This window comes from Epinephelus fuscoguttatus, linkage group LG8 (genome assembly GCF_011397635.1).
Source record: "Epinephelus fuscoguttatus linkage group LG8, E.fuscoguttatus.final_Chr_v1".
In the NCBI taxonomy this organism is placed as follows: domain Eukaryota; kingdom Metazoa; phylum Chordata; class Actinopteri; order Perciformes; family Serranidae; genus Epinephelus; species Epinephelus fuscoguttatus.
The window spans coordinates 3,084,586-3,111,734 of NC_064759.1; the positions used below are offsets into that span (position 1 = coordinate 3,084,586).

The following is a 27,149-nucleotide window of genomic DNA, read 5'->3' on the forward strand; positions in this document are numbered from 1 at the left end:
GATGAATTCTTTAGCTTTTGATACAGGATTAAGATTTTTACAAAAAACTCAAATTTTTCAAATGTTTTAAAATTAAAAATAAAAAGTGCTGCTATAAACAGAACAGTACGGAAGCCGGAAACAGCGGCGCAAATGCCCCCAAAAATCAACCTCTTCCAGATGTTTGTGTCGTAGCACAGAGAACAGAAGATGATTTGAAGGTTAGTTCTTGAACTTTTGATACAGGGATTATTGTTTTACAAAAGATTTGTGCTGCTATATATATAGAACAGTACGGAAGCCGGTAATGTCGGCACAAATGCTCCGAAAAATCACCTTCCTCTGGGAGAAAAACAAAAAACAAAAAAAGAGGCTCTCTCGCTGTGTAAAATTTGCGTTCTTCTTTCAAGTACTGATAGAAACAACAATTTGAAAAAATATATTGACGTGTAAATGCAGTGCAGAAATGCAACCCCCGGAGTGTGAACGCCAGGAGGAACGTCTTAAGTCTTTGTGTCCAGAGAGTCCATGAACAGGATGTCTGAGCTCAGAGGATGTCCCAGCCCCTGCACTCCTCTTTACGGGCCAGTTCTGGGTTCTTGCACCGGTTGCTTCTCTCTTTGGCTCTGTACCGAGTTCTCACCGCCACCATGTCGTTTAGATGCAGATCCTCCTGTACCTGTAACATGCTGTGAGCTTCTTTCACAGCCTCCTTGTCGTCGTCCCCGTACAGGACGAACAGCTGCTGCAGGCCTACGGTCAGGTCGTCCAGAGGCTGCCGCTGCGGAGCCGCCGCTCTCTGTTGGCTGTTCGAGGGCGCTGATGCCTCCCGAGTGTGACACTGATGGACGACGGCCTGCATTGTTTTGTAGAGTTTCACACTCTCATGATTGTATTTTTGAAACAGCCTAATTCTTCCACCTGACCTCATCCTGTGGACCAGCTGGTGGACCAACGTCCCCTCGTACAACCTGGACAACATCAGAGGGACAAGACAAAGATTCGACATCAGCTGGAGAGGAGTCAGAGTCATTACCTGGGTGAGGGGAGCATGCATTTGGTCATGTGTGTGTGTTATCTGTCTGCAGCTAATCTCGCAAACTACTGGACCAATCAGCCTCGTATTCTGTGTGCACATATATGACTGTGCGCTGACGGCCCTCCTGTGGGCGCAGTGAGTCACAGTTGTTGAATAAATATATATATATATGTACAGCACACCTTTTTAAATTTGTTTTATTCTGAAAAATAAAAAAATAGATTTTTGTTAGAGGTGTTTTGGGCACGTCCCACTGGTAGGAGGCCCCGGGGCAGACCCAGAACACACTGGAGGGATTATATATCTCATCTGGCCTGGGAAATCCTGATTGTAACGGAGCCAGGAGGTCCAGCTGTGACCTGGTTTCATTCTGGCCTTCACACGGAGCACCAGATTTTGTTTATTTTATCATTTTTCCTTGATACATGTGCTGCTACTATCAGTATGTGAGAAGGCTGTGTAGTTAAATGGGTTTTTTTGTGTCTGTTTTAATTGTGTTTATTGTTGTGTTTTCTGACTTCGTTGTGCTGCAGCCTACAAACAAAGTTAAAACTGTTCAAAGTCCAGTTATGAACGAGAAGGATCAACGATTTGTGGCTGTGGTTTAGCTATTAAAAATACGATCAGCTTGGGCGTGCGCCTGAGTGCACCTCTCTAGTTTTAGTTTAGACTAACTTTAGTGAGTGTTTTGGGTTTGATTGCTGGTTTCAGTTGAGTCCCAGTTTCAGGTTTTCAGGTTAAATAAATGTAGTTGGTTTGAGCAAAGTTTTCTGGTCCTGTGGAGACTCACCTGGCGATCTGAGGAGTAGGTAAGGGTAAGCTGAGCACCTGGTTCAGCTTGATGCTGACTGAAAGGCAGGTCTTCCATTGGTTGAAGGCACTAGCCACGCCCACGTCCAGCTTTGGTCTGCGTTTAATCTGAATCTTGAGATCTGCAATACACACATCACACAGTTTCTAAAAATGTACATGAAACTGAGTAAATAATCTGCAGCCTGAAGATAAGAATTAAATGTATATTCTCGACACTGTTGAGACGCTGTATATATATCAACTTATACAAACACAACCCAAAGTACTTGACAAAGCAAATTTAAAACAACGCAAACAATAAAAACAAAAATAAAAATGATTAGTACGATTCTGTAAGACTAAAGATCACAGCAACAGAATGTTAAAAATTATTAAAGTCAATAAAATAACAAACACTGAAGATAAAAGTTAAAATAAAAGCATTTAATTAAAATAATAATTACACAATAAAAATAGGCATAAATAAGTTTGTTTACAAATGTATTCATTAATCTATAAATAAACAGACTATATCACAAAGTTATTAATTATCTTATATATTTTATTGGGCAATATATTTGAAGATGTCATTGTAGAAATGATGATGGACATTTTTTTTTAAATTAACAGACCAAACATTTTGTTTAAATCCAAATTAATAAGAAAATAATCTGCAGATTAATTTGCTATAAAAACAGTCATTAGTTGAAGCCCTAATGGAAAAGATAAACGTTTTAAATCCTCAATTCATTTTTATTAGATTTTTTTTTTTTTCAATAATTTATTTGTTGTCGGTCCCATTCTCAAGAACACAGAGGGAATTTCTTCAGATTTGGCACAAACGTCCACTTGGACTGAAGAATAAACTGATTAGAATCAGTGTGACCTCACAAAACATGTTTTCAGCCATAACTTACATTTTCTTACACTAACAATGACAAAGTTTCACACAAGTGTTTAATAGGATAAAAGGTCAAAGGTCATCTTCACTGTGACATCATAACGTTCTGCAAAGACACTTTGCTGGCCGTTATTCAGCGTTACATCTCAGGAACAGAAGGAGGACATTTAATGTGAAGCATCCGTGTTTTCATGGATCATGGATATGACCTGTAACTTGACGGGTTCGGAGAGGCACTGAACCGTGAGACAGTAATCCCAGTCCATTATTTTCATTTTGTGAATTAAAACTGGAACTCTGATGATCTGATATCAGAAAATAAACCCAGATATCAGTTCAGATGGTAACCTCATGTGTCATATGTGTTTGTGTTCATACCTGCTCTGTGTCTCAGTGTGTCTCCAGTACTCATTCCCAGCAGCAGCGCCTTCAGCAGCGCGCCATCAGGAGGAGGCTGAGCTCTCTGCAGCCAGTAGCAGGTGGCGGCCACCGGGAGGCGCAGCTGAGGCGGCAGGCAGCTCAGGGAGGCCTCAGTCACCCCCAGAGCATCCAGTAACACCTGCAGACGCACACAGGGCTCCACCTGGGAACGAGTAAGAGTTAATGTGAAATAATGTAGCACGATTTAATGTAACTTTAGCGCAGCGTCTGCAGTGATGTGGGCGCTGTGCTGCACTGTCGTGGTGAAGACGGAGCTGAGCCAGAAAGCGAAGCTTTTGATTTCCTGGTCCATCTCCATCCCAACCCTCACCTATGGTCATGAGCTCTGGGTAGTGACTGAAAGAATGAGATCACAGATATACAAGCAGCTGAAATGAGTTTCCTCTGTAGGGTGTCTGGGCTCAGCCTTAAGGCCCAAACATACTCGGGCAGAATGTACGCGGAGCGGACTTTGCAGAGGTCTGCCCGGACTAAAAGCGGATGTCCGCAAGCCCTGTGCGTGCAAAGCTCAGATTTTACGACCGCGTGGACTCTGCTCCGCGCACCAGTGTCACACAAAAGACTGCTCGGCATGTATTTTTCACATGGCGGGGATTTTTCACGGACATTTTTACAGGAAACTACAACGCGGAAGCGCACTCGACTATGGAAGTCCGAATGACTGCGGACATTCCTCACGGAGTCCGCTCCGCTTATAGTACGCCTGAGTCTGTGAGCACCTTTAGAGATAGGGGGAGGAGTCAGACATCCAGAGGGAGCTCGGAGTAGAGCCGCTGCTCCTTCATGTCTAAAAGGGTCAGTTGATGTGGTTCAACATCATGTGGTCTAATCAGGATCCTCTTAGACCCTCCTGTTAGAGGTGTTCTGGGCACGTCCCACTGGTAGGAGGCCCCGGGGCAGACCCAGAACACACTGGAGGGATCATCTGGTCTGGGAACGCTTTAGGATCCCCCAGGAGGAGCTGGAAAGTGTCGCTGGGGAGAGGGACATCTGGAATACTTTGCTCAGCCTGCTGCCCCGAGATCCAGCTTCAGATAAGCGGTTAAGGATGGAAATAAGTACTGTCAGTGTTCGGGAGTTTAACACTGTCGATTTTTGTAAAATTTAAAGAGTGATTTTGTGGCCGGGCTAAGGACATGCTGTCCACTGCACATTTAACTCCCTGGTTAAGCTGCAGAGCAGGTTTCCTTTGGGGGGTTGTTAGTGCGGTGTCGAATGTGGTTGGAGCAGTTGCTTCAGGAACAAGTCAAAAGCTGCAGGTGGGTCGCCAAATGCTGGTTGCTTCACCAGGCTTGTGGGTTTTAGAGCATAAATACCCACTGCAAGTAGCTACCTGAAGACTGTGGAGGAGTTCAGCTAGTTTATGGCCATGCAGTTTGAGGTAACGCTCTGATTTTGGTTTGTTAATGTGCATGAGACATCGGTCTGTGCTCCTGTGCTTGTGTGTTTTGCTTTTCTTGTGGATCTCTAGAGGATTTGTTGGTGCGTTGATCGCAGGATGACTGTGAGCATCAAACTTGTGATGTTGGTTTTTAGGAAGACAGCTACGAGTTTCAATTTCATCTGCTAATTTACGGTGAGTCTCCCTATGTTGGTCCAGTCTAAGAGCCGGGCTGTGACCCCTTGTGCCAGCTCAGGTCCCAGTATGACTTGTTTTTAACCACTGGTCGTAATAAGTCACGTCAGCGGACAGTCTGCGCACCTGACCAGTCCAGCTCAGTCCAGCAGTGATGATGCCCAGTTTAATGTGATGATCGTGTTGTGTAAGTTGTGTAGTTCCTGCTCACGTTGTATCATTTATGTGATGAAATTTGTGTGTTGCCTCACCTGATCCAATGAGTCGAGTTTCAGCTTCTTAGTGACTGCTGTGACGACAGCTTGGACTGGGATGAATTTAAGTTGGAGGCCGTCTCTGTCTCTCTCCGTCACCTCCTTCCCTTTTCCCAGCAGCAGCCCGTATAGCAACTGGCGGAGCGGCCTGGAGATCAGGTGAGAGCTGGGCATGTCTGCGTGGTCCACGGGGAAACTGAAGCTCATCCTCTGCAGCAGAAGCACGTCCAGGATGTCTGGACTCATCCGGCCTTGTGTCAGCGGCAGCCGGATCCAGTATGGGACACGACTCGCCACCTCCAGGAGGACAGGACAGAACAAACTGAGTATATTTATTCAAGTGTACGTCTGTACTTTACTGAACAGGTCTGAGTTTCTTCAGTATTTCAGTGTTAGCAGATTTTCTATGTTACCTCCATATTTATAACATGGCTATAAAAATGTTTTTGTTTTCACCAGGCTCAGATCAGGGCTGCAACTAAATTTTACATAAATTATGATTTATTTTTCAGTGCACCCATTAATTTAGTCCATTAAAAACATCTATCACAAGTTCCTACAATCTGAGATGATCTCGTACGTACTGACGGACTGGAAATGTACTCCGCCCCATGGTGCCCCAAGCAAACTTGGACAGGGGTGTCTGGGCTTTGCTTCCCCTAATTAAATTATGGTGATGTATTTGCTCCACTTGCTCCGTTGCTCAGGTGCCTACGCCCCCAACCAACCCCCCAAAAATAAACCTTTAAGTGATGGATTTTATTACCTCTTCCACTGCTGGGAATGGAGGTACCACCCCATGGATGAAGAACTTCTTCAGGGAGCTGGGAGGGAAGTTGTACTCCTTCATCCCCAGATCCAAGCCCTTCAGCACCTCTGCCTTTCTCTGCTTGCTCAGCTCTCCCATCAGCCCCAGCGCTGCCTCAAAGGCCTCCTGAGGCTGGTGGAAGCCCTTCAGCCAGCAGAGTAGCCCCTCCAGGTTGCTTGCTGTTGCGCTGTCTTCTGAGGCGAACTGAGCCCAGGTGATGCGTGACTCCATCCTCTGCAGCTTTACATAGTCATTCCCAGCCAAGGCGGCGAAGGCAGGCAGGAGTTGGTGCTGAATTTCAAAGACAATGCAGAAGCTGGAGGTGTTGTAGCTCTTACAGCGGATGTAGCTCTGCGAGCCACTCTGCTGCACCGTCTCCCACTGGAAGTAGGAGATGGGCAGCAGCCCCGCCGGGAGGTTGAAGATGTAGAAGTCGCTGTCGTTAGAGAGCACCGGGCAGTTCCACTCGTAGGCCAGGGCGGCAATCTCCTGGTCAGCCTCTCCATAGCTCACAGCCACCGGGACCTCCAGCCGATCAAGTGTCTGTATGAATAGCAGCTTAGCCAGTAGTGGCAGAATGCCCCCCCGCCCACCACCCTCCGCCATTTGATGGACTTTCTTGATCCGATCCCTGGCTCTTTCAGTCACAGTTTGGAGCTTCTTGTCGGTGTGGTCTGACCCTCCGTCCAAAACCACGTATGGCGTGATCCTGCAGTCTCTGAGGGCTTTGATGAAGTTCTCAAGCAGGACCTCAAACGCAGCATATTCCCCGCCATGATGTTGGTCCAGACCTGATAAAAACAACCAAAGGAAACACAAGGAACAAACACGTTAGTAACAGATATGCATCCTGCTCGTTACCTGGTTTAACCATCAGCACTGAGTAGGACGCCGCATCAGTTTGCAGCGATGCAGGTGCTGCGCCAGAACGTCGAGGTGAAGACGGAGCTGAACCAGAAGGTGAAGCTTTCGATTTACTGGTCCATCTACGTCCTAGTCTCTATATACAGACTCTACATTCAGTGAATGTAGAGTCTGTAGGCAAACCCCGGAGATCTTGTCTCCGGAAGAAAAGCGGAAGAGCCCTGGTTTCCGGTTGTAGGCTGTTTGTAGTCCGCGTGATATTGACCAATCACGTTTGAGCCGGCTGCAGTTGTTGCCAGTTTAAATGGTCCGTGCGGTGAACTAACGAGGCGGAACATAATTGGCGTCACTGCAAACTCTGAATCCATCGCAATGGTTCAGCATATTTACTTATAAATGGAAGTCTGAAACGGAAATTTGCCTCCTCCGCCCAAATCAAACTGGAATGCCAAAAAAATCAGGGGTCTGCCCCCAGAGGCTGTATCGCCGTCTGCCAGAAGTCAGACGCCGAATACAGCCGATGGGTTCTGAGAATGTTTACGTCCCGACCATCGCCTATGGTCATGAGCTCTGGGTAGTGACTGAAAGAACGAGGTCACAGACAAAATGAGTTTCCTCTGTAGGGTGTCTGGGCTCAGCCTTAGAGATAGGGGGAGGAGTCAGACATCTGGAGGGAGCTTGGAGTAGAGCCGCTGCTCCTTCATGATAGAAAGGGGTCAGTTGAGGTATTTTGGACATCTGATCAGGATCCTCCGGGGCGCCTCCCGTCATAGGTGTTCCAAAAGTTAAAAGTTGAAGACAAAATCCTTGTTTCAATCCTAGTTGAAACAGTCTCACTCTTGTCGCTGGTTAGTTCGTGCAAACAGTTTATTTTTTGGTCAAATTTTAAATGTAGAATAAAGTGATTTTGATGAGATGTTACTAGTTTAAAGTTGGATTTGTTTTTGTTGCACATGATGTGTCCAAGGACCATCGGAAACGTCAAAATCCAACAATAATTTCTGTTTTTACAGTTACGGTTTAGTGGCCCTTTCAACATACCAAAGCTCCTAGGCCACTTAGTTTATGGTGTCTCAGTTTTGACTTGTGTTTCTGTTCCTTTTCTGGAGATCCACAGTGCTGACATGATGCAGGGACAAAGGTGAACGAGGTTTATTAAGAACAGGCTACAAATAAAAGAAAGAAAACAAAACGGCAGGACAAGTCCTTCCTGTATCACCTGTTATTACACTTTAACTCTGAGTAACACGGTCAAAAACTTGTTATGCAAAACAATACAAACTTCACGTCATCTTTACGCATGACGTTGTCCACAGTTGTTGCGCTCACTAAACTGCATTATGGCACCAAACCTGCCATAAAATAACCTGTGCATTCTAACACATAAATAAAGTAAATATAACCATAACCTCGGTAACCACACCTCGGTAACATCGTCAGAACCGACATGTTATGTCATATCAACACAGAAATTTCTAACAAATATTAATATGTGCTCAAGTGGCTCTTACATACAGGCTATAATAAATGGTGTTATTTTGACAATTTCCAAAGGAAACATGCACATTTCCTTTGGAAATCTGAGGTAAAATAAGTTTAAAAAATGCAACCATTTAAATCTGCATGTCCCTCATTTAAAAACAACAACAACATAACTTCCTCCTCATTGCTTCAAAAATAATTGCCACTCTTCTCCCCTCATAATAAGGAAGCTTCAGTTAATTACGTCACTGTTGGCCTAATTATTTGACCATTTTTAAGTCTCTGAAGGATCTTTTGAGACACTTTTCCCTCACAGTCCTTTGCATGTTATATTTTGTATCTTTAAAATGTGTTATCTGTATAAATTAATTAGCAAACAACTTCTTCCAGTGTTAATTAACTTTTTAAATTAGCCTCTGAGTTTATAGTACCTGGGTTGAAGTGGAGCAGGTGGATGAGGTTGCTGCCGTCGATCACTAGCCGGCTCCTCCTGAACTTGACGTCCCGGTAAATACCCCGGTGGTTTTCTATCAAAGTGGTCAAACCTTGAACTCCCATCCTGGGTGTGATGCCTGTGTGATGCCTGTGCGCAGCCCGCTGCATCCCCGCCGCTCTTATACTCAGGCTGCAGCGCGCTGACTTTCTGTTTCCTTAAGTTTCGCTTTCCTGACATCACATGAGATCAGGAGGACGGTGGCTCGTATTCCAGCTGCTCGTCGCCGGACTGCTGCAGGATCTTATGTGTTTATAGCAGGTGGAAAATATGATCATATAAACTGTATATCCGCCATCATGTCAAGTCAAGTTTATTTCTATAGCACATTAAAAACAACCTCAGCTGACCAAAGTGCTGTACAGGCATGTAAATACATACAAACAAATATAAATAAAGTAAATATAAAACACATGGTAAAAATAAACAATAAAATGACCAATAAAACATCATAGAAACAAACCAAGATAAAATAAAGAGTACTAAAACCAACATCTCATGCTTAACTAGTGCTGAAAGTCAGTAGTTAGAAGAAATGGGTTTTCAGCAGGGATTTCAAATGCTCAAGAGTCTGAGCAGCTCTTACATGCAGTGGCAGGCTGTTCCACAGGTTGGGGGCTGCCACCGAGAAGGCTCCATCACCTCTACTTTTGAGTCTAGATGTGGGAACCTCCAGCAGCAACAGGTTGCTAGACCTCATTGCTCTGACTGGGGTGTAGCAGCTCAGACAGACAGGATGGTGCCAGGCTGTTGAGACTTTTAAAAACGAGTAATAAAATTTTAAACTGGATCCTAAAAGAGACTGGGAGCCAATGTGGGGAAGCCAGTACAGTTTTTTCCCTGTTAACAGGCGGGCAGCTGCATCATGTGTGCAGAGGGAAGAGGAGGGGACTGAGGTACACGTTTTATTATAGGGATACTTCTACAAGATTAAAGGACAGAAACAGTGCCTACATTGTTCTGCTTATCTTGAATGTCTTATATCAAACTGATGGATCCACATACAGCCGTGGAATAAGTACATTTACTCAAGTACTGTACTGCTTTAATCGAGTATTTCTACTTTACGCTACTTTATAGTAACTCCACATCTCAGAGGGAAATATTGTACTTACTGCACCACATGCATTATAAAGCTTTAGCTACTTTGCAAATTTAGATCAGTAATAAAAAATATTAATATACTTATTATAATAACATAGTAGTTTATAGTAGTAAAGTAATATAGTAGTTTAATCTATAAGTAATAAGTTATTATAGTTTAGACTATGAGCTCCTCCTTTACAGCTGCAACAGGAACACATCAATGCGTCAAAAATTATCATCCAATAATATATGTTTATTTATTTTCTAGGGGAAAACAATATCTATAACATACAGCAGAATATAGAAACAAAACAGCCCGGCTGGGCTCACAGATCAAACATCAGGAATTACACACTATAACTAAGAGAAAGAAAAACAAATGACAAGACACGTTAAGTTAAGATAAGATAAGATAAGATACACCTTTATTGATCCCATAATTGAGAAATTCCAGTGTTACAGCAGTCAAGGGGAAAAAGTCAAAATTTAAACTTTAAAACTTAAAAAACTAGGCATGCAAAAATACAAGAAACGGCGATAAATAACAATAACATGCTGATTTCTGCAGATATGACAAACCAATATATATTCTTTTAAAGCAAGAGAAAGACGGCTGTTTGCTCGTTATAATCAGCCGCTTGTGTCAGGTGCTCATAGAGAACAGGACACAACAGGATACACAGGAAGGCGATGCAAGTACACCATAAATATAGAGAATGAAGACGGAAGTAGTAGGAACTGTAGTGGCTGAATCATTTAAAGAGCCGACATGTTTCGACCTCTGCAGGTCTTCGTCCGGGCTTTAAAAACTAGTTTTTACATCCGTTTTACAAATTTCTTAAACCACCACAAAGTAAATCAGCTGTCTTAGAAAACAAAAGCAGCAATAACACATTATAGAAAGTTTCATCAGTAAACCATTCAATTTTAACAACTTTTTATAATGTTAGTTTTTCTGTAACGATGCATCATATTTTATTAAGTAATCTCATGTTTTATTTGTAAAATGTTTTCATGTGTAAAGTAACTAAAGCTGTGTAATAATAACAACCTTTAGCCATGTCATTACTAAGTACAGTATTCTAGTCAATGTACTTATTTATTGTAATCAGTAACTGTATTTGTAGCAATAACAACACTTGAGGAACATAAATGATGCAAGAGTGATGCAAAAACACCAACTCAGACCAGTTCAGACCTGTGTTTCTGAACTGGTCTGAGTTTGTAGAAGGAAAGTGAAACTGCAACTACACGAAGAGCATGACAACACATGATGTGACAGCTGATAACAGACTGTTTATCAGACTGCAACGTTCCTGCAACACAGATAAACCCCAGTTCATCTGACAGCTGAAACCAGTTTGTGACAGTCCTCTGCATGTTCTATTTTGAATGTTTGTGGGAGTGTGACATCATTTTTTGTGTGTGGGTTTTTTTTTTTACCCTCTCTGAAGCTACAGATATTTTTTCTTGAGCCTCCCGGAGTGACAGGTAGAAAATTTACTGACCATCCCACCACCATAAATTAATTATTAGGTTTTTTAAAACTTAAGAAAGTTAAAAGTTGAACACGTGATCCTGGAGTTGAAAAAAGCCTCACTGTGACCTACGCTGTACCCTGACGTGCACCTCCCCAGAAATGTAACTACATGTCATGTTGACGCAGACCTCCTGTCTGTCTCTGTGAGCTGAAACCATTTCCCTCAGTGGAAACAAAGCTTTGATTTACTTTAATTTCACAGATAAGAAACAATAAATTGTGAAGACAATAAAGCCTCCACAAAAATAGCATTTTAAGTCTTGTGTGTGATTTATCCTGGCTTCATATGAGCAGAGGAAATCTCTGCTAGTCGCTAGGCTAATTTATACAATGTAAAATCCCATAGGCTTGTGCTAATAATGTTAGCATGTTGTATTTGTGGGGAAAATGTGTCCAGATAAAGACAAGTGTTTGTCTGTGAATGCTGCGAGTTATAGTGAAGCTGATTTGTGTACTTGTGTTTGAAACTGTCTCTATTAAGCCATGTATAATGTGTGTTTACTGTGTGTTTTGAATCAACTAAACTTTACAGCACTTCACAGAAACCCCACTGCTGACTTGTGTTTTGGAGGTGTAACTGCAGAGTGACACAAACACACCACTGCACGGGTATAAATGCTCACAACAGCGTAGGCTCTGGTGCACAAGTGTAAATCTTCTGCAGTGCTGGAGTAATATTCAACATGCCTCCCCCTGTCTGCACCACCCCTCCCCCCTCATAAGTACCGAACAGTCCCTAATGGGTTTCTTTATGTTGAACATTGAATGCATCAGAGCAGCAGAGGACCGTGAAGTGCTCTCCGGTTGTGTTTGCGCGGTGTCACGTGGGTAACGCGTCTTCCTCATAGGTCTTCCTCCTCCGGACTGGTTCAAACCGACAGAAAGCTGTCCTGCAGGGAGACGCACAGTCTTAACCTGCACACAGTGAGTGTCCCACACACCCCCAGCTCCAGACGTTAACCCCGGTATGTCCTCACTCTGTGTCCTGAGGACTCGTTGCTTCCTCCGGCAGGTCCTCCCCGGCCTGCCCGCCGCCATGCACAGACACTACAGCCTGGACGTGTCCGCTCCGCTGCTGAGGACGCAGGGCTACGTGGACGGTCGCTGGGTGTCTGCAGCCTCGGTGTTCCCCGTGCTGGACCCGGCCACCGGGAAGGAGATAGTCCGGGTGTCAGACTGTGGCCCGACTGAGGCCAAGCAGGCTGTGGACGCTGCATATAAGGCGTTTCATTCCTGGAAGCAGTACAGTGCTAAGGTACGTTGGCCACGCTCTCGGTCTCCGTACTCCATTCGCAAAACGGTCAATTTAGAGTAAACGTTGCTCATCCGTCTGAAAAACACTAAAACACGGTAACATACGGTATTTCCCCAACTGATTATTAAACAGAGTTTAATTCGGCTTACGTATAATTCACCAATTAACACGGTGCTTGCACGAAATACCAAGTTTCACTTTAGTTCGCAGATCATTTTGGTTGGGACGGACATGAACGTAGACCAGCTAAAAGCCTTACGAAACAAACAAACAAACCAAAAAATCCCCCTCGGTCAGCAGAGTGTTAGACAGCCATATATGCCGAATGGAAGACAGTGTCGCAGTGATTTAGGAAACACGTAGTTTGCGTTTACAAAACTTGAATATTAGCCAATAAACATGACCACATTAAACTGCGAAATATTTGAATGGAGTTTCGCATGAGGCATTGCTCGTCTCTGGCAGGCAGGTGCATGTGCCCTGAGCTTCCTCCAATACGTCAATGAAGTGGTTTATTAGTGTAGTTGACCATGACCGAGTATCATATCTATCAGTTTATCTTTATGAGGTAACACAATGTGAAGCAGGCTGATTTGAATAGTTAAATAAAATCCAAAGTCTGCAGCAGCACCTGTGGAAAAACTACTTTGATCTTTTATTTAAATAAAAGCATTAATGCCACAATGTAAAACACGAGAAAAGGTGCTGTAGTATTTGCTTCAAAATGCACTTGAGGCATCATTTCATGCAGAATGGCCCATTTCAGAAAAACGTTTATTTTATTGTAGGATCATAGTTATTGAAACATTAATATGTTCATCACTTTAATGCTGCAGCTGGTAAAATTACAGTTATCCATAATGAACATAATTTATTAGATGATTATATTTCTTATTAATCTGAATCTGCAAAGTAACCAAAGTTATCAAATAGGTGTAGCAGAAGCGCAAAGTGACAGAATTAAAACACCCAACTAAAGTAAAAGTAGCTTAAAGTTGCACTGAAGTCCAGTATTTGAGTAAATGCGCTTTCCACCACTGAACTGCTGTGACACCAAACACTGCTGCAGCATTTAAGCAGAATAAACCGCCTTGTGTCTGTCTGGGAGATGTCACAGTAACTGAACATTAACTTATAGTAGTAGTGTTGCAGAAACTTGACGTGTTGACCTGTCAGTGATTTCTGTCTTTCCTGTCCAGCAGGTAACACACACACACACACAGTTATTAAACCTCATCACAGTCTCACTGAGCACAAAGTCCAACTGTTGAAATGCAGCTGTAAGGACGATTCAAGTGCTTATTAATGTACAGTATTTGTCAACAGTAATAACTTTGATTGCTCTGCTGGGAAACCTTTGGTTCTGGCGTTCATGTGGATACCACCTGACATGTCCACTCACTCAAACACAGTTGCAGACCAATTACCCCCCCCCCCCCCCCCCATGGCAACAGTACTCCCCAATGGCATTGCCCCCCCCAAGCAGGATAATGCACCATGCCACACTGCAAACATGATCCCAGATCCCAATCTGAGTGAGCATCTGTGGCACGTGCCATTAACCCACCTCACAGCCCACTGGAGAGATCCTGAGTCCATGCCTCGACAGGTCGGAGCCAAGACCGATCCAAGGAGGCCCCACCTTGGATTAGGGGGACATCTGGGGTGCCAGCACATCACAAGAATCCTTGATTAGATTGGGACCTGGGAAATTCAGAAGCCAGGTCGACACCTTGAGCTTTTTGTCACGCTCCACAGGACATTTCTAAACAGTGTTTGCAGTGTGGCATGGTGCATTATCCTGCTGGGGGAGACTTCACCTGTCAGTGGTTTGAATGTTTTGGCTGATCAGTGTATAGAACCAAGATTTCAACACCCCCCCAACATGGTTGTGTTGGTGTGTCTTGACTTCTTGATGAAGGCTCTTAGTGTCCTGATGATGCTGTACATTTCCAAACATTCCAGTATCCATGTGTTTGGCATTGAGTCGTAGGCTTTCTGTTTCTTGTAGTCGATCCAGTGCTGTCCAGCTCTTCACACCTGATACTCTCTCTCGGATGTTTGCTGTCGTCATGGTAACTGGCTCTTGTTCTGGGAGATTGCTGTCTGCTCCTTGATCCACCAGCCACTTAAAGGGAAATTTCGGTTTATTTCAACCTGTCTCCTATCGTCCTAACTTTGTTTCAAGTGACTAGTGACATAAAAATAATAGTTAGCATGTTAGCCGTTAGCCTAGATACAGCCGGGGCGCATAGTAGCGTCAGACCTGTTAAAACGTAAGTGAACGGGCAACCTTCAAGTGCAAAGTTAGTCCACTAAACAAGCTTTTTTTCCACAAAGACCGCCTCATATCGTTAGGATAAATGTCAGAGAACATATAGAAAACCACATGTAAACGTGTTGTCTTACCTTACCGGCGTGCTACCATGTTTGTTTACCATTTAGCTCTGCTTTCCAAAGCGCGGCCGAAATATATCTGGCGAGCTCTAGATAAGGCCCAGCTGGATACTACTCCAGGTGGAGGTGTCTCGTCCTCGGTCACATCCAGACCTTGAAAATAAGGCTGCAACCGGTCCCATTCCTTGCAACAGAGGCATTCCTCTTCTGTGGGCACTGGGGCACAGCATTCACAGGTACACCACCAATCTCCAGAGCTACGCAGCCTTGCAGCAGCCATTCCTCCTCTCTCGTCCTCTACCTGTTGCGCCTCTCTCTCCTCCTCCGTTCTTCAATTTCACGAAGCTCTTCGTCAGTGTATTCTGGCTCAAATAAATAAGGGCGGCCATCAAACTCTGCAAAATCAAATTCCTCCTCCACAAAGTCGAAGTCTGGCAAAAAGTCAGCCATTATTCTATAAATCTTTCATAAAATAAATGAATGAACTTTTCAGGCTACTGTCCGGTTCTGCCTTCCAGCTGTTGCTGCTTGTTCTTGTGATATTTTGGCGATGGTAAACAAACATGGCAGCACACCGGTAAGGTAAGACAACGCGTTTACATGTCGTTTTCTATATGTTCTCTGACATTTATCCTAACGATATGAGGCGGTCTTTGTGGAAAAAAAGCTTGTTTAGTGGACTAACTTTGCACTTGAAGGTTGCCCGTTCACTTACGTTTTAACAGGTCTGACGCTACTATGCACCCCGGCTGTATCTAGGCTAACGGCTAACATGCTAACTATTATTTTTATGTCACTAGTCACTTGAAACAAATTTAGGACGATAGGAGACAGGTTGAAATAAACCGAAATTTCCCTTTAACATCTGTGTTATGTGATGTCTCCTTCTTCCATGTGCTCTTCCAGTGTTCAGTTTCAGCCCAGGGTGGGTCTGTTCTCACGCTGTTACCTTGTCACTGAGAGAACACTTTGGATGGTTCAGTGAAGAACATCCTATTTGTTCTTCTGGCTTCTCTTGTGTATCTCTTCAGGCAGGTAGCCAGAGCTGTGAGCCTTTGCTGGGCAGTCTCCAGTGCTTCAGGTATAGACAGTTTGTTGTACCTCCTAGGGATCCCTTTCTTCCCCTCACCTTTCTGTATCTCTGAGAGTTGACTGACCTCTCTGCGTGTCACCTTGATCTTGGTCTCCAGCCTCCTTCTTCCCCAATGGCTCTTTGTGGTTGTTGGCGTTCATCTTGTAGCCAAGCACCTCTGGGATCACATCATCTTTAGAATCATTTTCATATCAGAATATTATCAATATATTACGCAGCTCTACCTCAGATTTAGATTCATATGGTCCAGAAGTGACCAGTTGGGTGTTTTTAAATGAACCTGCAGTTTGCAGCCTGATTTGACCCGTTTCACTGTTTAATATTTTCCACTTTGTGACACATTAATCAGATTTAGTTTGAGCGAGCAGGAAGCAGGTTTAACAAACCAGTGTTCGAGGAGAAACATAATCATTACTGTTCATGTGAAGCTGTTGTTGATGAATTCTTCAAATCATTAACGCTGAATAAAAACATGTAAAACAACAAATACATGAACATTTAGTCACCTGACTCCTGCTGTGATGTCACTGGTTGTCCTGCAGGAGAGGAGCGTCCTGTTGAGGAAGTGGTTCGACCTGCTGACGCTGCACAAAGAAGACCTCGCCAAACTGATCACCTTCGAGAGTGTGAGTGTAAAGGGACAGTTCACCAAATTACAAAAAACAAAATAAACAACCTAGACAGTGAAGTCTCTGGTTTATATATCTTTTTCTCATGTCATTTAGTTGATCTAAACTGACTCTGTGTGTGTGTGTCTGTGTGTGTGTGTGTGTGTGCGTTGCAGGGTAAGCCCATGAAGGAGTCTCTCGGGGAGATTGCGTACTCCGCCTCCTTCGTGGAGTGGTTCTCGGAGGAGGCGCGGCGAGTGTACGGTGACATCGTTCCGTCGCCTGCCAGAGACCGAAAGATCCTCCTCCTCAAGCAGCCGGTGGGCGTGGCCTCCATCATCACACCGGTGAGCAAAAACCCTTCTGGATCAGCTGAAAGTCGTCACAGTGCTGAGAACAGGCTGTTTTCATGACTTTTATTTTCTAATACCTGCTGTTGAGCAGATGGAGTCAACATATAATCAACATCTACATTTAATGCTCATTTTCCTAAATTTTAAAGTTGTGCACGACCCTTCTGACAGCCTGCTGCTAACGTCCAGTTCTGATCCCACAGCTCTGTAACTCAAAAGAAAAAAAAACCTGAGTGGACTTGGCGAGAAGAATAAATGATTATGTAGAGTAAAATAGTACTATATATGAATGTGTATGTGCACACATGTAGACACACATACACACACACAATTTCTGTAGATTAAACTAACCAACAGGATATTAAGTCGTTGAAATGAGCTCAACCTGAAACATCTGCAGCAGGAAAATGAACCCAGAAACATGAGATAGAAAAACACTGACAGCAGGAACAGTTTACGGCAACACACACACTGTTAGCTGATAATACTTACGTACTTTCACTTAAGTACGGTTTTGAATGCATAACTTTTACTTGTGGTATTAATAGTTTAACTGCAGTAAAGTTTCTGAATAATTTCTCCACCACCGCTGACAATCAGCAGCTTACAGTGGGTTTATAGAGAGACTGTGTCAGACTGAAAGTATGTGTGCACCCCAAACTGTGAGTTAAAGGAATACTTTATGCACAAAATGGCCATTTGTACCTTTTATTTCATTAAGAAGACTTTGTTTTTTCTGAATGCCTCCACGGTAAACGGAGAATCCAGCTAACTGCAATATTCACAACTGAAAAATCAACACATCTAACAGCCATCTGCAGCTACCCCCACTGCTCAGTCAAATTAAACACACAGCCTCCCGGAAGAAACAGTTCTCAAAAATATATGAACTTCTGATAAGGACAGACAACAACCTGCCACGACCAGTGCAAGACTGGGAAACAGATGTAGATGTCTCCCTTGATATTAACTCCTGATTGCACACCTACAGTAACATCCTCGCAGTGACCCAAAACTCCAAACTGCAACTTGTTCACGTGACATAATATACACTAAAACAAAATGGGACTCACAGACAATGACACTTGTACACACTGCACATCAAACAGCACTGATGACTGCTGGCATGCCACCTGGCTTTGCCCCCCGCATTCAGACATTCTGGACAAACGCAACACACAAAATGTCCTCAACCACAGGCCACAGCTTTCCAGTCCCTCCCTCTGTGTGTCTGCTAGGTGATTTCTCACCAGGTGAACCGCCACTGACACATGAACAACCCGTACTGGTCGCCCCAAAGCAAGGTTTATGCTCCTGCGTACGTACAACGCAGTGGCCCTCTGCGACAGATGCAGAGACACGACGTGCACCTCCAAAAAGTTGTACCCACACGTTGGGGCAACGCAGACCGCAAGAGCTATGATTGGTCCTTCAAACTACATAATTTCCGGCATGTCGCAAGGTTTCACTTCCTGCTGCAGTGTCACATATTCGCCTGTAGTCTGTAAGGATAGACCGATACATCATTTTATAAAGACATTACTGGAAGATGTAAGAGCGCTGAACTCTTTTTTTATTTGAATGTATAATAATAATAATAATAATAATATTCTACCTGTTCTACCTCAACTTTCCATCTTGTTTTAGTATTTTTTACTGTTCAATAAATGTTTCTTATTTTAAACTTGAGACCTGTAATATTTGTTATCATTGTGCCATTTTTTTGATGTAAATTGAGGGAGCAAAAGCAGTATCGGCCCTAAATATTGGCTCAAGAAAATCAGCAGTCCATAATCGGTCATCGGCTAAGGGTGATGGAAAAAAATTGGTATCGGCATCGGCCCTAAAAAAATCCATATCGGTCTATCCCTAGTAGTCTGCCTCGAGCCATTCAGCAGGTGTACAGACCATCGTCATCATGGTAACAAGAGCATTTGTTGATCAATGTCGATCATTTCGAGCTCTAGCAACAGTCTTTCTCTCTCGGTCGCCATCTTCACTGTGACTAGAGCCAAGCCGTAAGATAAACAATGAACGAGCAACAACCATAGACGTCACAGAGTCTAGGTAGGTGTATAAAAACACCGCACCCCCAAGTGCTTTGGCGGGAATTGTATAGTGACATAAACCAACAGGCAGCAGAACTATGATAGGCACACAGCAACTGCGTGCGCGATGCATCAAATACACAGAAGCATAAAGAAACTTTAACAGTCGCTAAAAAAACAGTTTACTGAACTGGGAAGACAGAAACACCTCTCACCATCCCTGAGGCATCATCTGTACTCTGAGTACATTTCAATAGAAAGACAAACAGCTTTAAAAAACAACCAGACTGATACGTTTCACAGATGTTAGGCTGCGTTCATTAACACCACCTATCTAGCCATGTAACACACACACACATACAGACACACTCTCACCCTGGTAACTACCTCCCCAGTGCCCCCACCTGTACACACCTACACATACCTCAACTATAAAGTAGCCAGCCCTCAACACCTGCCAACTTTTCATCAGTAAGAGCAACTCTTCTCACATTACATTGAATGGATTTAAATGAGCTCTAAGTGTTGAACTAGTTGTCGTGTTGCTCCACAGTGGAACTTCCCCAGCGCGATGATCACCAGGAAGGTTGGAGCTGCTCTGGCTGCCGGCTGCACGGTGGTGGTGAAACCAGCCGAGGACACGCCGCTGTCAGCGCTCGCTCTGGCTGAGGTCAGCACACTGAGCACCTTTACTGAACCCTCTGTGTTTCTGTAGATGTCAGTTTTTCTCTAAGTCATGATGAACGTGTTGTTGTGCAGCTGGCGGAGCAGGCGGGGATTCCTGCGGGAGTGTTCAACGTGGTTCCTTGCTCCAGAGAGAAGACGCCGTCAGTCGGGCAGGTTCTCTGCACCGACCCACTGGTGGCCAAAATCTCCTTCACTGGATCCACCGCCACAGGCAAGGTGAGGTCCTGAGCCTGCAGTGCCCCCTGCTGGCTGTGGTTGAGAGGATGACATGATGAAATGAAGTCACGTTGTTTACAGTGATTTGTTGAAAGGTGAAGGATTAAAATTCATTCATTCATTCATCTTCTAACCGCTTCATCCTCTTGAGGGTCGCGGGGGGGCTGGAGCCTATCCCAGCAGACACTGGGTGAGAGGCAGGGTTCACCCTGGACAGGTCACCAGACTATCACAGGGCTGACACATAGAGACAGACAACCATTCACACTCACATTCACACCTACGGACAATTTAGAGTTATCCAATCTGCATGTCTTTGGACTGTGGGAGGAAGCCGGAGTGCCCGGAGAGTGAAGCGAGAGTGCTAACCACCACACCACCGTGCCGCCAAGGATTAAAATTAATACACATAATAGTTAAATTAGATATGTATCCATTGTCACTGCGTGCTGTAAGTGCAAACCGTCCTCTCTGAACTGGTGAAAGTTAAACAGTAAAACTTCGAATCTCCTCTCAGTTGCTGCTGAAAATGGCCGCCGACACTGTAAAGAAGGCGTCCATGGAGCTGGGAGGCCACGCCCCCTTCATCGTGTTCGACAGTGCTGATGTCGACAAAGCGGTGGCCGGGGCCATGGCGTCCAAGTTCAGGAACTCTGGACAGGTGAGATGAGGAAAAACACTTGAAGGTCACATGGTTGAGTCGTCACATGTCACCGTCCTCCTCTCCTTCCTGTAGACGTGCGTGTGTTCCAACCGCTTCCTGGTGCAGAGCGGCATCCACGATCGCTTCATGGAGAAGCTGGGCAAAGCGATGGACGCCGAGCTCCGCCTGGGTCACGGCTCGGAGCCCGACACCACCCAGGGGCCACTAATCAACGCCAGAGCTGCAGAGAAGGTAAAACTCCAGCTTTACTTCACAGCAGCAGGGCCAGTCATGGTGAGAGATCTCGCTCTGGAGAAAGATGTTTGATCAGGACAAAAAAATACAGAAAGATGTATGCAATCAGTATCAGAGTATGTGTCGACCTTTAAGTGAGAAACAGTATACAGATATCAAAGAGAGTTTTGAGGTCATTTAGAAACAGAGTTTGTCCATGAGTGCACTGAGAAGTTTAATTTTACACCGAGGTTGTTATATGTTAGGAGCCACATTTAGAAAGGGGCGGAGAAAATTAAATATTAAATAATGAAACATCAAAATGTTGTAAATAATTAAAATAACTGATGATGAGACAGTTGGAGAGTTACTGGGGAACAAAACGTGACAGATTTTCATGCCTCCACATCAGTGGTAGCCGTAGCCGGAGGAATTGTTCTTTGGGTTGTCAAGTAAAAAGAAATAGTTTTGCATTTACAGGGTCATTCAGTCCAGTCATTATCCCGTGTTGCTCCATATCCATAAAAGATTCGTTAGCGATTCATCAACCTTACTGTAAGTTTACTGCACATGTGAGCGTGTTGTTCCGGCCGATACTCCACCGCTCTCCTATTCTCTGCAAAGACCTGAGTGACACATAAAAAGGAAGGAAGTTGAATTGTGGCACGACCGGAAATGAATCAGTGAGTAGACTGTGAAATTGGGTGTTTCCAGGTGTGCACACAGGTGGTGAAATGTAGTGGTGAATTCCAGGTTGTCACGATATATTGGTCACTGTTCTTTAAGAGACGCATTTAGAAAGGTGCCGAGAAATAATGAAACAATAAAAAAAAGGAACAAAACTGCTCATTGGCTCACTTTCTGTCACCTTTAGGTCCCATTTCCTTTTTATCGTTTTGTTTCTAGAACATACAGTGTTTTCTTTTCTTACTTTCAAAGGTTTTTTTTTTTTTACATATTTTTTGCTTCTATCTGCTGTAAATCCACTAACAACCCCTTTATTAAGAAAATAGAAATTATGTTAGGGGGTCCTCGTCAACATTGATCTAATCTTATCAGATTTTTGTAACTCTTGAATATAAATCTGTATCTGCAGCAGAGTTCAGCACCTGACACCCTCTGTATCACAGGTGGCCCATCAGGTATCAGATGCAGTGTCCCGGGGAGCGAAGGTGTTGAAGGGCGGGAAGCGTCTGGAGGGGTCCTTCATGGAGCCCACTCTGCTGGCCGACGTCACCACAGACATGCTCTGCACCAGGGAGGAAACCTTCGGCCCGCTGCTGCCCGTCATCAGGTCTGAACTCCCCTAGTTTTTCTAAAATAATTTTTTAAGTCTATTAATTTTTTGCCATTTGTGGGACATTTCTTAGCAAGTTGCTCGTTGCCTTTTTTCCATGTTTTTAAAAGAAATCTCACAATTAGCTCAGGGTTTAAAGGTTTAAATAATAATAATTATAAACCTGATTCATATGCACCTTTCATGCAAGAAATGCAGCACAAAGTGCTTTACAGTAAGGGCAGTATAAGCTCTGAGTGCTTCACATGAAAACAGCTAAAATTAACATATAAGAGAACTGATTCATAAAATCACAGAGTTGTAAAACTTGAAATCATAAAATCAAGATTTTAAAAGAGTTGCAGCAGCGTGAAGTGTAAATAGAAAGAGTTTCAGACCTGTATCAGGAAGTCAGAGCCAGTTAAAGTCTAAAGTGAACAGATATGTTTTTAGCTTTCTTTTAAAAAATATTTAGCGAGCAGCTTCTCTGATATCTACAGGTCGTGTGTTCCATAGCTTAGCACTGACAGGCTGCATCCACGATCTTCTTCCAATAAACCAGCAGCAGATGATCGCAGTGTTCTTGGAAGCAAATAGTTAACAAGGGAGTCAGCGATGTAGCTCAGTCCCAGCCCATGTAAGGCTTTGTATACAAGGAGGAAGAGCTTAAGATCAACTCTACATGTAACAGGAAGTCAGTGCAGAGCAGCTCAGACTGGACTGATGTGCTCTCTCCTCTTGGTTCTGGTTCATAGCCGAGCTGAAGAGTTTTCAATCAGCTGAAGTCTCTCAGTGGTGTTTTTTGAGAGGCCAGTGAAAAGTGTGTTACAGTCGTCGAGGCAGCTTGAAATAAAGACACAAATCAATTTCTCGGCATCTTTTTTATTTAGAAATGGTCGTACCTTAGTGATGTTTCTGTTTCTGAGGTGGGAAAATGACGTTTTAAATACTTGCAAAAGGCGTCTGAAAGCAGCACAAGAAAAGAGCTGTTGCTCCAAGTTTCAAAGGGTTAATGAAGCTTCAGACTGATTCTGTGCAGCGGCGTTAAAATAACGAGAGACATTTGAGTGTGTGACGAGATTTTTACCAAAGGAAACTCTTCACATAAGTACAGGTCATGTTTTTTATTTTATACACTGTAAATATATACAAGCTCATAGTGGGAGAAAATATCACATCCTGAATATTAAACACAAGCAAACCTGTAAAGCTGCGGGTTGTTTTCAGGTTCTGAAGACGTCTGTCGACCAAACAGAACTTGTGTTTGTGATTCACAGGTTTAACACAGAGGAAGAGGCTCTGGCTATCGCTAACGCGTCTAATGTGGGGCTGGCAGGTGAGTGCTGAGGTCCTGCAGTAAAAAACAAAAAGTCCTGGAAACGTTGAACTCAGGGTTCACAAGGTCGTGAAATGTCTGGGAAAGTTATGAAATTAGATAAAGTGTTTTCCAGGCTTGGAAATTGTTTGGAATTAACAGAATGTTTTGAATATTCATCGTTTTTCCTGTTGTTTAAAATATGTTCGACTTTAGGACCCAGCTGGTGTTTCTGTCTTTAGTTTGGCTGATCTCTCTCAGCTCGATTTGAACCCTGACGTGCTCTTATTTTGTTTTGTTGTCAGGTTACATCTTCTCGCAGGATGTGAGTCAGATCTGGCGGGTGACGGAGGAGTTGGAGGTGGGGCTAGTTGGAGTCAACGAGGGCCTCCTGTCCACCCCAGAGGCCACATTCGGCGGGGTCAAACAATCCGGTTTGGGCCGTGAAGGCTCTAAGTATGGCATCGACGAATATTTGGAGATCAAGTACATGTGCTTCGGAGGCCTGAAACCCTGAAACAGGACAGCGTGACGCCGCAGCTCCAGTGGTACCACACACTGAGTTACACAGTAATCATTGAAGGTGGTCAGAACTGTAGATCTCAGGTTTGAATTGATTTAAGATAACAGAAAATAACCTTTTAATCAGAGTCCAGGGGGTCAGGCGAAAGCGTCTCTCAACTGCCCTTAAAATACCTTAAATCTAACCTGACAGTTAGTAAACCAGTCTGTAACTTTTCACTCACCATAAAATGTTTTTTATCGCCATCTGATGTTCATCGTTAGCTGTCAGGAGGAGGAGCAGCGCTCTGATCAGACGGGTCAGAAGAGTGAAACAGGGTCTTTAATTTGCCTTTTCATGAGAAACTGTTTATATGTAGAATAATAAAAAAAATCATGACGGCAATAATTATCTCATCTGTATTTGACGGCATCAGATCAAAATAATTTTTATGAAAAGCAGAACATTTTTATGCTGATCAAGATTCACTTTATTTTCCCACAGTGTGGAAAATTTGTCTCGGACCCTGCACCCAAACTGCAGCCATAGAAGTACAACGTAGAAAAGTCAACATTATACCCAACGTAATAAGAAGCACAGAAAGATAAATAGATAACATCATATGCTAGAAATATCAAAAAATCTGTTCAGTGTGCAGCGAGACGCTCTAAATCTCCTCCCAGAGTGCAGCAGCTCAGACTGTGTGTGCAGAACATGAGAAGTGTCACTGACGATCTTATTGGTTCGACTTAAAGTAGCCACATACTGTGCATTGACTATATAACACCTGATAAATTACAGTGAACAATTGTTGATATAAGACATTCATTTTTAAGGGTTGAAAAAATAATAATTACAACCTGGAAGTTGACACAACTGTTAGTTACAAGTCAGAAACTCATAATTTCAATATCTCAGATATGACGTGATTTCATTATTTTTTCCTCAAATAATAAAGTGAACAAAAGTGAATTTTCTCCAGTAGCACAAAGAGTTTTTGTTTAAAACAGTGAAGAAGCTGCGACACGGCTCACTTGGTAGAAAAGAGAGATACTGTGAAAAGAAATAATTAAAATGCACAAAAGCTTTTGACAGATTTTTGTAAAATCGTTTTTTGTGTTGCGAATCCTGACGTCCTGTTGTCGGCCTGTTAGTGTAAAATCTGTATTTTTGTAATATTAAAAAACTAATATATGCTCACGTGTTTGAACACAAAGGGACACATGTTCAAACTGGGTCTAACATTAATTAGAAGCATCACAATTTCTAAATAATTTAAAGCATGTGACATTTATACAAAACGTAACAGCGTTTTCGTCTCGTTAATGGAACGTTAGAACGTTTCTAAACTCTTTAAACATGTTTTAATAATATGTTAAAATGTGTTCATGAGTAAATAAATAAATATAAATGTTGACTTCCTGGTCTGATGTGACTGTTTGGACACCAGTTTTGAACCTGCGTGAGCATGAACCTAATGTGGAATACATAAATGTCAGCATATTTCTGTGTGGAGGGGAGAAAGGAATAAATGTAAGTAGAAGATATAATAAATTATTGTAGGATAGTTTAATAATTAACTTTTCATTGTGGGGATTGATGTTGTTGGGCAGGTTTTATTTTAAACCTCTGACAGAAGTTAAACACAGGAAGCTTTTTTTGTTCTTGAGCCTTCATTAACTGATGGTTGCCAACGTCACAAGTGCCATGTAACAGATTATTAACTCTTACAGTGTTGAACAACAGTGCAGTGCTGCTTTTGGGGATTTTAGGTTTATTACAGATTATTAGACACACCTCTGAAAATAATGCAGTCCAGTACAACACCAACACTGACTATGACCTCGATACTAAAACATATAATTAGATTTAAACCTCTAACTGTGTCGACAAAAACTGAACATCACAGGCATCATGAGCAGTTGTATTGGATTGCATTAGACTGTACGGGTGTACCTAATTCATTGGACACTGAGTGTGTGTGCTTATGTCTTATTGACTGTTGTCCACATCTGAAAACTAGGGCCCATGTTTCCTCCTGCAGAATCCTGAAAAAAAATCTTAATTTCTCTCATTTTGAGCTGAAGATCTGATGCTGTTTCTGTTCTTCGTTTTTTTTACAGCAGATTTTCCTAATTTAAAGTGAAATTGGTCTTATTTGTCATATAATGCTGTAGTCATAGCTAATGTAAAATATATATGAATTTTGTATTTCTGACTGTAGATATTAATGGAAAAATTAAACAGAAAATTGTAATATTACATCTTGTGATGAGTATTTTTTTACAGCATGTAACCAGAGATGAAACCGAAATTAAAAATAAGTCAGAATTATGTCGACATAAGATATTAACTCATACTTGTTAGACTTTATAGGAGCCATTCCTGGTGTAAAATGTATGTGTGATGCTAATCTGTCCTGTAGGGGTCACTGTGCTGTCATGGGTGTCTGTCAGTGTAGGCTGGAACCATTCATTCAGGGACAGGTGTTGCTATGCAGAGAAGCAGATTTAGTGTTTTTGGCAGCAAAGCCAGGCCACGTCAAGTCAGGTGTACACTGCTGAATGTCATGGTGAAATATTCCATCCATCCATTTTCATGAAGGAGCAGCGGCTCTACTCCGAGCTCCCTCCAGATGTCTGACTCCTCCCCCTATCTCTAAGGCTGAGCCCAGACACCCTACAGAGGAAACTCATTTCAGGCGCTTGTGTCTGTGACCTCATTCTTTCAGTCACTACCCAGAGCTCATGACCATAGGTGAGGGTTGGGACGGAGATGGACCAGGAAATCAAAAGCTTTGCCTTCTGGCTCAGCTCCCTCTTCACCACAACGGTCTGGCGCAGCATCCTCATCACTGCAGACACTGTGCCAAACAGCCGATCCATCTCACGCTCCTTTCTACCCTCACTGTGAACAAGACCCCGAGATACTTGAACTCCCTCACTTGAGGTAGTGACTCTCTCCTAGTCTCTTTTCCAGCAGAGAACCTGACCACCGATTTGAGCATCCTGACTCTTATCCCGACTTTTTCATACTCGTCTGCAGACTGCCTTAGTGCACGCTGGAGGTCACAGTGTGATGGAGCCAACAGAACCACATCATCTACAAAAAAGCAGAGATGCAATTCTGAGGTCCCCAAACCAGACCCCTTCCTCCTCCTGGCTGCACCTCGAGATCCCGTCCATGAAGGTCACAAACAGAATCAGATACGTGAGACAACCCTGGCAGAGGCCAACACCCACTGAGAACATGTTTGACTTTGCGCCA

The 27,149-nt window shown here is 43.3% G+C and overlaps 2 protein-coding genes across 2 annotated transcripts; one reads left to right on the forward strand and one right to left on the reverse strand.

The window, feature by feature from the left end:
• Nucleotides 1–249: 249 nt before the first annotated feature.
• aste1a (asteroid homolog 1a) lies at nt 250–8,755 on the reverse strand. Its single transcript, XM_049584862.1, has 6 exons — nt 8,568–8,755; nt 5,749–6,581; nt 4,980–5,279; nt 3,090–3,294; nt 1,809–1,950; nt 250–950 (listed from the first exon to the last, which is right to left on the reverse strand). The coding sequence occupies exons 1-6, from the start codon at nt 8,737–8,739 to the stop codon at nt 527–529; spliced, it is 2,076 nt and encodes a 691-aa protein (XP_049440819.1). The 5' UTR covers nt 8,740–8,755; the 3' UTR covers nt 250–526.
• A 3,293-nt stretch (nt 8,756–12,048) lies between these two features.
• Nucleotides 12,049–26,144, forward strand: aldh5a1 (aldehyde dehydrogenase 5 family, member A1 (succinate-semialdehyde dehydrogenase)). The gene is made up of 10 exons (XM_049584883.1): nt 12,049–12,510; nt 16,543–16,626; nt 16,785–16,955; nt 19,563–19,679; nt 19,769–19,912; nt 20,430–20,573; nt 20,649–20,807; nt 21,920–22,083; nt 23,343–23,401; nt 23,686–26,144. The coding sequence occupies exons 1-10, from the start codon at nt 12,223–12,225 to the stop codon at nt 23,895–23,897; spliced, it is 1,542 nt and encodes a 513-aa protein (XP_049440840.1). The 5' UTR covers nt 12,049–12,222; the 3' UTR covers nt 23,898–26,144.
• Nucleotides 26,145–27,149: the final 1,005 nt, after the last annotated feature.